The sequence below is a fragment of the Mesoplodon bidens genome (assembly GCF_964165515.1).
Source record: "Mesoplodon bidens genome assembly, chromosome: 15".
Taxonomy (NCBI): Eukaryota; Metazoa; Chordata; class Mammalia; order Artiodactyla; family Ziphiidae; genus Mesoplodon; species Mesoplodon bidens.
In genome coordinates this window covers 11,070,238-11,079,187 of record NC_138171.1, presented here as the reverse complement: position 1 = coordinate 11,079,187, position 8,950 = coordinate 11,070,238, and the positions used below count along the sequence as shown (strand labels likewise).

At 42.8% G+C, this 8,950-nt stretch overlaps 1 protein-coding gene across 1 annotated transcript; it reads left to right on the top strand.

Annotated features, from left to right (window-relative positions):
- The first annotated feature begins 87 nt into the window (after nt 1-87).
- Nucleotides 88-1,832, top strand: MOCS3 (molybdenum cofactor synthesis 3). The gene has a single exon (XM_081256901.1). It carries the CDS (start codon nt 124-126, stop codon nt 1,489-1,491), a length of 1,368 nt encoding a protein of 455 aa, XP_081113027.1. The 5' UTR covers nt 88-123; the 3' UTR covers nt 1,492-1,832.
- The last annotated feature ends 7,118 nt before the right edge of the window (nt 1,833-8,950 follow it).

Sequence of the window (8,950 nt, the reverse complement as noted above, 5' to 3'; positions counted from 1 at the left end):
AAAAATACATATCTATTTATCACCTTTCCCCAAGCTCCATAGAACTGTTTAGTTTATTCCAGTCTCAAGACGAGGGAAAGCCGGAAACGGAAATGCCTTTGACAACCTCCCAAAGAGGCTGCCATGGCGGCCAGGGAGGAGGTGCTCACTTTGCAGGCTGAAGTTGCCCAACGTGAGGAGGAGCTGAGTTCCCTGAAGCAGAGGCTGGCGGCGGCTCTTCTGGCCGAGCAGGAGTCAGAGCGGTTGGTTCCGGTGTCTCCCCTGCCGCCAAAGGCCGCCCTGTCCCGAGATGAGATTTTGCGCTATAGCCGGCAGCTCGTGCTGCCTGAGCTGGGTGTGCAGGGACAGCTGCGCCTGGCGACCGCGTCCGTGCTGGTCGTGGGCTGCGGGGGGCTCGGCTGCCCACTGGCGCAGTACCTGGCAGCGGCCGGCGTCGGCCGCCTGGGCCTTGTGGACTACGACGTAGTAGAAGTGAGCAACCTGGCCCGCCAGGTGCTGCACGGCGAGGCACTGGCCGGCCAGGCCAAGGTCTTTTCGGCCGCCGCTACACTGCGCCGTCTCAATTCGGCGGTGGAGTGCGTGCCCTACGCCCAGGCGCTTACGCCAGCCACGGCGCTAGACCTGGTCGGCCGCTATGATGTGGTGGCTGATTGCTCCGACAACGTGCCCACTCGCTACCTGGTTAACGACGCCTGTGTGCTAACCGGCCGGCCCCTCGTGTCGGCCAGCGCCCTGCGCTTCGAGGGCCAACTCACAGTCTACCACTACGGCGGCGGGCCTTGCTATCGCTGCGTGTTTCCGCAACCACCTCCGGCGGAGACGGTGACCAGCTGCGCGGATGGCGGGGTGCTTGGTGTGGTTACCGGGGTCCTGGGCTGCCTGCAGGCGTTGGAAGTGTTGAAGATCGCTGCAGGTCTGGGCCCCTCTTACAGTGGCCGCCTGTTGCTCTTTGATGCCCTCGGAGGTCATTTCCGCTGTATTCGGCTGCGGAGGCGCAGGCCTGACTGTGCAGCTTGCGGGGAGCGGCCCACTGTGACTGATCTGCAGGACTACGAAAGCTTCTGTGGCTCCTCGGCCACCGATAAGTGCCGCTCCCTACAGTTGCTGAGCCCAGAGGAGCGAATTTCTGTCGTCGACTATAAGCGACTTCTGGATTCCGGGTCACCCCACGTGTTGCTGGACGTCAGGCCTCCAGTGGAGGTGGACCTGTGTCGGTTGCCTCACTCCCTACACATCCCTTTGAAAGATTTGGAACGGAGGAATGCGGAGAGCCTGAGACTCTTGGGAGAAGCAATCCGGGAAGGGAAGCAGGGCACACAGGAAGGGGCATCTCTCCCCATTTATGTGATCTGCAAACTGGGCAATGACTCCCAGAAAGCCGTGAAGATCCTGCAGTCCTGGACAGACTTAGACTCTTTAACAGTTCGGGATGTTGTGGGAGGCCTCATGGCCTGGGCTGCCAAAATCGATGGAACGTTTCCGCAATACTGAGATGGTCGGTAGTGTGGGTTGTCATGTTACCTAAAGTTTTTTTGCCTTTATGAATGTATTTGCATTTTTTTCAGTAATGTACGGAAGAGCCTGGGATTCTCCAATATCTGCGGATAGGTGGACGTCTTTTTATAAGGAGCTTTTTAATTGCTTCTTACTGGGTGATGTGGCAGTTAAGGGGTTATAACACTGTTCCTCTGAACTGTCTTGTGTTTGCAGCACTTGGATGGTGTGTTGAACCGATGGGATAGAATGTAAGTGACAGGACTTTGTGTTTTGAACTGCAGGTCATTTGCGTGTCCTGCCTTTTTTTTTTTTTTTTTAAATCTCCCAATTAAAAAGCTCTTTAAAGTTGTCCATTTTATTGCTTGGAAAGGTGTAATATACTTACTGAATTGATCACGGATGATATAGTTAAGATAAGTTTATTGTTTACTAAGACATTCTATGGGTGTTATTTCTAATTCAAATGATGGAACGTGCCCTAGAGAAATCAGTGTTTAAAATGTAAATTGTTAAAACATTAAAATGAAAATTAGCTGGGAAGTGGTCATTCTATTAAATATTTTCAATTAATAGCCAAGTAAGATATTTACAGTCTAGCAAGATAGAAACCACCTTTGTAGCATGTCAGTTTCTTTTATAAATTGCTGATTTTTTCTTAGACTTAACTTCAGGGTCCACCTTATGTTGTACACATACAGAAATTTCTAAACTGTATGGTTAGGCTTGCTTTGGAATCTTCAAGTCCCAAGTCCCAGCCTTCTCCCCTCCTTTTGTCCCTGTCCAACCTGTTATTTTTATTTTTGTCTTTACTGTATGGCCAGAATGCCAAATACAATATTGAATTAAAGTGAAATAATGAACATTCTTCTCTCCTTTGCAGTTTCAGGTGAAGAACTTTGAATATTTGGCCAATATTACTTGTTATTGCTTTACTGTAGATAAATAGCCTCTATCAGATTAAATAAATTTCTGTTTATAGTTCTGCATTTTTATGTGCTTTTTTTCTTCTGTTAATGTTGTGAATTACATTTTTTTTTATTGTGGCAAAAAAAACCCCACATAACATAAAATTCACCCTCCTGACAGTCGCCACATGTACAATACAATATTGTCAACTCCGTGCACATGCTGGGCACCAGATTCCAGAAGCCTCCATCCTGCATGACTGAGACTATTTATACCCACTGAACAGCTCCCCATCTCTCCCCTTTAGTTTACCTTTTCTATTTTGATTTAATCTATTCCAGTATAAAATGTATACTATTATCCAGTATACTATTATAACAGTATAAAATGTTGGTGTTTTTATGTTTGTGTACTTATTAAATAGCGTTTTCATGAAATGGCATGTAGTATACCCAACTTCCAACGTATTATGCAACAAAATTAAAAGCAAAAATTTGGTATGTGAGTATATAGTACAGGCAAATTGAACAATCCATGACATATCAAAAGGGGGCCTCTATTCTCTAGCTGATTGTTGCATGGCAGGCCTATAATCGTCAGAAATCACAGATGTAAATGTAAAATGTTTGTATCTCTGAGTACAATTTTTAAAGATTAAAAGCATTGTGGGCCAGACAAAACCCTCTGCAGGTCAGAATTTCTCACCAGTTTGCAACATCTGACACAGACTCTTGTTTTATGATAAAAGGATGGTATTGTTTAATAATCAAATTCAAAATTAGACATCACTTTTTGAGTGTGAGACATATTATAGCTCATTTTGGAATAGGCATGCTTAAAGTATGATAGGCCTTTGTTATAAAGACAAAGCAGGTTTCTTATGACTGCTTCTCCCAAGGAGAGGTGGAAATAAATGACAGACCTGGAGAGGAGAACAAAGATGGCTGGCCTCTGTCACACTTCTTACTCCTGGGAAGTGAGCTAATTCATATATATATCAGGAAACAATCAGGTGGACAGAGTAGGAACTAGTTCATACTGTAAAGACATGTCCTAAAGTTAGGCAGTTTTGCTAGTTCCTGCAAACCTGGTTGTCAGTGGGACAGGCAACAGAAGTTGACCCTGACTGACTGAGAGAAGGGCTTATTAAAGCTATCTGAGGGCTTCCTTGGTGGTGCAGTGGTTAAGAATCCGCCTGCCAATGCAGGGGACGTGGGTTTGAGCCCTGGCCCGGGAAGATCCCACATGCCGCAGAGCAACTAAGCCCGTGTGCCACAACTACTGAGCCTGTGCTCTAGAGCCCATGAGCCACAACTACTGAGCCTGCGTGCCACAACTACTGAAGCCCACGCGCCTAGAGCCCACGCTCTGCAACAAGAGAAGCCACCGCAATGAGAAGCCCGTGCGCCAAAATGAAGAGTGGCCCCCGCTCACCGCAACTAGAGAAAGCCTATGCACAGCAATGAAGACCCAACATAGTCAAAAATTAATAAAATTAAAAAAAATTTTTTAATAGCTTTAAAGTGATCTGAGGTGCTTTTCAGAATTTGGGGGAAGACTCGAAACTGTACTTCCAGGAACGATGCCCAAAACCATGCACAGAACTGACCTGAGAACTCTGTCTATGCTGTGCTGCCCCATCTAGTACTAGAGGAAGCTGCCAGCACAGCCTCACCAAACTCACTTGACTTGGCTCCATGCTCTTCCAGAAAGCCCAACACCTCAGCCACAGCTTAGGAGCCAGAGAGCAGAGTTGCTTTCCACCACTCTTTTCTGAGTCAGTCTTATGAGGGTGTCTGGTAAGCAGAGCCTGGTCACATGCCTTCATCCTAACTGCAAGAGCCACTGGGAATTTGAGTTCCAACATCTACAGTAGGGAGGCTGAACTCGTAACCTGGGATTTTTCTCAAATTAGGGAAAGATTTTTCAGAAGATTGGTTGTTAAGAATATGACAAGTATCTATTACAGGACCCAGATCTTTTTTTTTTTTTTTTTTTTTTTTTTTTGCGGTACGCAGGCCTCTCACTGTTGTGGCCTCTCCCATTGCAGAGCACAGGCTCCGGACGCACAGGCTCAACGGCCATGGCTCATGGGCCTAGCCACTCCGCGGCATGTGGGATCTTCCCGGACCGGGGCACGAACCCGTGTCCCCTGCATCGGCAGGCGGACTCTCAACCACTGCGCCACCAGGGAAGCCCAGGACCCAGATCTTTTTATTCTTTGAAATTCTCTTTTCTCTTGTAGCTGGCTTTTTACAATCAGATGGGATTTGAACCAGATAACTTTTTTCCTTTTCATTGAACATCAAGTGTACCAGTTACCATTCTAAGCTCTGGGATAAAGAAAGATGAACAAGAGGGAATTCCTTGGTGGCCCAGTGGTTAGGACTCTGCACTTCCCCTGCTGGGGGCCCAGGTTCAATCCCTGGTCAGGGAACTAACATCCCACAAGCTGCGAGGTGCAGCCAAAAAAAAAAAAACAAAACGAGATTTCCTATTGCTATGGAGTTTACATTTAAATGGGCAGGGGGAGACAAGTCAACAAGTAAGTTAGTGATAAGTGCTATAAAAGACATAAAACTATGTGATGTATTGGAGTGGGGAGGGGAAGCTATTTTGGATAGATTCAGAGAAGGGTTGACATGAAACACAAAGCCTGAGTGGTGAGAAGAAGCCAGTTAGGTCTGGGAGAACATCCCAAACTGGAAGGAATACAAGTGGGAAGACCCTGAGACAAATAAACCTGTAATGTTCGAGAAACTTGAAGTGGCAGGTCAGGCTGTGAACAGCTGGGGAGAGTAGAACAAGGTGAGGTTTAGGGAGATAGGGAACATACCATGTAGGTTGTAGACCATAATAAGGGTTTTTTATTTTAAGTAAAATAACAACTAACATTTATTGAGCACTTACTGGTGATTTGGGATTTGAACCCAGGTTGTCTGGCTGGAGAGCCTATGCCCTAAGCAGTATGCTATGCTGACTCTCAGTGAGAACTTTGTAATTGTTGTATATATTTTCATTTTTGAAAAACAACCTATGCCCTGATAATCTCAGAATGGAAAGAGCTTGTATTTCAGATGCAACAGAATTGTACTCTGATGCACTTGGTTTGCAGACCTCTCTCTAGGGAAGGAACCCCAGAGTGAAATCCCTGGGAGCCCTCTGACACACCTAAGCAATAATGTCCAGTTAATCAGGAGCCACTTTGGTCAGGGAGAGTGAGAAATAAAGTCTCAGCGTAAGGGGTCACAGCTAGTAAATGGAACGGTGGCCAAGGAGGGGGGTCAAAAAAGGGCAGTAAGTCGCCTGAGAATGTTCCCATGGGAGATGAGGTGTTTTTTTTTTTGTTTGTTTGTTTTTGTTTTTTTTAAGCTTGTTTATGTTTAATTAGCTGCTCCCTCCCACAGAAGCAGAGGGTCCTCTGGGAGCCTGAGGTCAGGTATGTGGCCCAGTTTGCTCTGCCCAGGAGATTTCTTTATTTTCATAGGTGTATTTTCTCAGGGTTCCATATGTAACATGAGGTAGACCTGTCCAGGTAAAAGTAAAATCTCATCACTAGAAATCATGCACCTGCCTGAAGATTCAGGATAATTCTGGAGTTGGTTGGGAATATTAGAAAGACTACTGTGGTACAGGAGTGGGAAAATATTTTGCAATAAAACAGTAAAAGGGGTTAATTCATACCTTTGATGAAATATAATTTCCAAAGCACTCAGGATGTGGGAGAAAGCTAATCAAATCAGCCCAGAATTTGGATGATAAATAGTACATATACAGTTTACTATAATTCACTATGAAGTCCTATATATTGACACTGATTCTGGTTTCTAATCTTTAGTCCAATTATTCAGAATTTAAAAAACAACAAATTGTGACTTACCCAGGTGTTTTGTTCCTGACTATTAATGCCATTTGTTGGAGACGTTGCTGAAGAAAAGGAAAGAGAAAAGGCTTATATTTTAAAAGTTCCCCTCTTGGTGGCACCTTGGTTTAAAAGGTGTCAGAGTAGGGTGACATTGATGGAAGATGTGTGGGGCATTATTTTTAATTAGCAATATTTTCCTTACCCAGTGCTTCCAGATGAGGGCGGCCTAAAACCAATTGGAACTTAACAGACCAAAGTTCAGGTGAGTTGAAACAGTTGACCCTCAAGTAGAAGAAATCTCCCAGGCAAGGCTTGCTCTGTGTAAGAGCCAAGGGAAGCAGTGCTTTTACAATCTTGACTTAGTCATCTGCGGTAAGCTCTGAGTTGTCTACCCAACAGCCTTCCCACTCCCACCTCCTTTTTCCTGGCAGTGCTGAAAATGTAGGACTCCTTTCCCAGCCTCCCCTGCAGTTTTGGAAGAACCTGCACTTCTAAACAATTTATTCCATCAAATACAGTTCAAATCTGTCTACTTCTCACTGTCTCGACTGCCGCCACGCTAATCAAGCCATCTCTCCATCAAATGTATCACTTTTTAGGGACATGCGCAGCATCAATCACACCGTGGAGCGCCAAGAACCAAGTATCGCTCTTAGGTCTTAAGATAACAAAAGAGGTACCTGTGTACAGCAGGGACTGCCGGCCTCATAAATGTCCTTTTGGTAATCTTGAGACGTGTGAAGGAAAACAGGACTTTTAGATCATGTTTCTCTTAGTGACATAATGAACAAGACTTATCTACTTTGTACAGAGCTCAAAGGGATTTGCAAACTCAGTAACTCCAGGGGTTAGGCAAGTAAAGAAATGAGTAAAGGTGGTCAGCTAGGGACCGTGGTGAAGAAGAAACACAAGTACCATCGAAAGCCACTATACAGCTAGCTCACTTTGCCACACAGGAATGTGGTAACAGTGTTAGCAAATGTTTCAGTGTTTTAAGAAAATCTGAACATTTGGAGTTTTCCATGAAATCTCCTAATTTTAAAATGTTGAAAACAAATTTTAAAATTCCAAAACTCTTTTCGCATTGAAATATACGCATAGGAGGCTGAAAAGAGCCTTTAGGCTTAAACAGGAAAAAACAAACCAAACCAAACCAACCAACCAACAAAAAACCCAAAACACATGATTTGCATCTTATTTAGCTTGGTGGCCATGGATGTTACTGAGTGGTGGGAGACGCCTAAAGCAGCATTAACAGTTTGTTAACACCTGTAATTTGTGTTTTTCATTGTTTTTGTATTTATAAGCTAATCATCTTAAAGTTTTGAAGGAAATTATACTTTTTGCTCATTTTAATGTCATGTAAGGTAATATGTAAAGTGGTTTGAGTGATATTTTTCAAAGGACTGAAAAATTGGAATTGGGGAGCTGCATGTGCTATCAGTCAATGTCGTTTGCTTTTCCTGGTATTCTGGTGAATTGCTGATTGAATGTAATTTTTTAGAAAAACGTACCTGCATAATAGAAAATCAGAGTGAAGATGGAAGAGTATAGTGATGGAAATGAGAGTTTGCACTTGATACTTTGGGAGATTTGCACCTGTAGTGTTTTGGGCTGGATTAGACCCATAAATGAGCCTTTAATAACAGCAGGAAAAAGAGTAGTAAATGGATTTTGTTTAAAAAAAAACTATTGAAAGATGATTCACAATGATTATCTGAAAAGGAGTTTTTATTATCCTCTAAAATATTTACTTCTAATTTGAAGAAGCAATATGACTTCAAAGCATCAATAGCACATGAATGTTATGATCATACTCTTTGTTTAAAAACATGCTTAGTTTAAAAAAAGTAATTCATGCTCATGGTAAATTTGAACAGCTCAAAGGTATATATACTAAATACAATGTGGTATCCTGGATTGAATCCTGGAACAGAAAAAGGATATCAGTGGAAAAACTGGGGTCTATAAATAAAGTCTATAGTTTAGCTTAGTTAATTTCTTAGTTTTGGAGAACACCATAATTTGAAAAGATACATGCACCCCAATATTCATTGCAGCATTATTTTCAATAGCCAGGACATGGAAGCAACCTAAATGTCCATCAGTAGAGGAATGCATAAAGATGTGGTACATATATACAATGGAATATTACTCAGCCATAAAAAAGAATGAAATAGTGCCATTTGCAGCAACATGGATGGACCTAGAGACTGTCATACTGAGTGAAGTAAGTCACACAGAGAAAGACAAATATCATATGATATCGCTTATATGGAATCTAAAAAATGGTACAAATGAACTTAATTACAAAACAGAAATAGAGTCACAGATGTAACAAACAAACAAAAAAGTTATGTTTACCAGGGGAAAGGGGGGAGGGATAAATTGGGAGACTGGGAATGACATATACACACTACTATATATAAAATCGGTAACTAATAAGGACCTACTGTACAGCACAAGGAACTCTACTCAATACTCTGTAATGGCCTATATGGGAAAAGAATCTAAAAAAGAGAGGATATATGTACATGTGTAACTGATTCACTTTGCTGTACAGCAGAAACTAACACAACATTGTAAATCAACTATACTCCAATAAAAATTTAAAAAATAAAAAATAAAATAATTTAAAAAATTATAATTCTCAAAAAAATTGTTTTTAGTTTTGACACATGA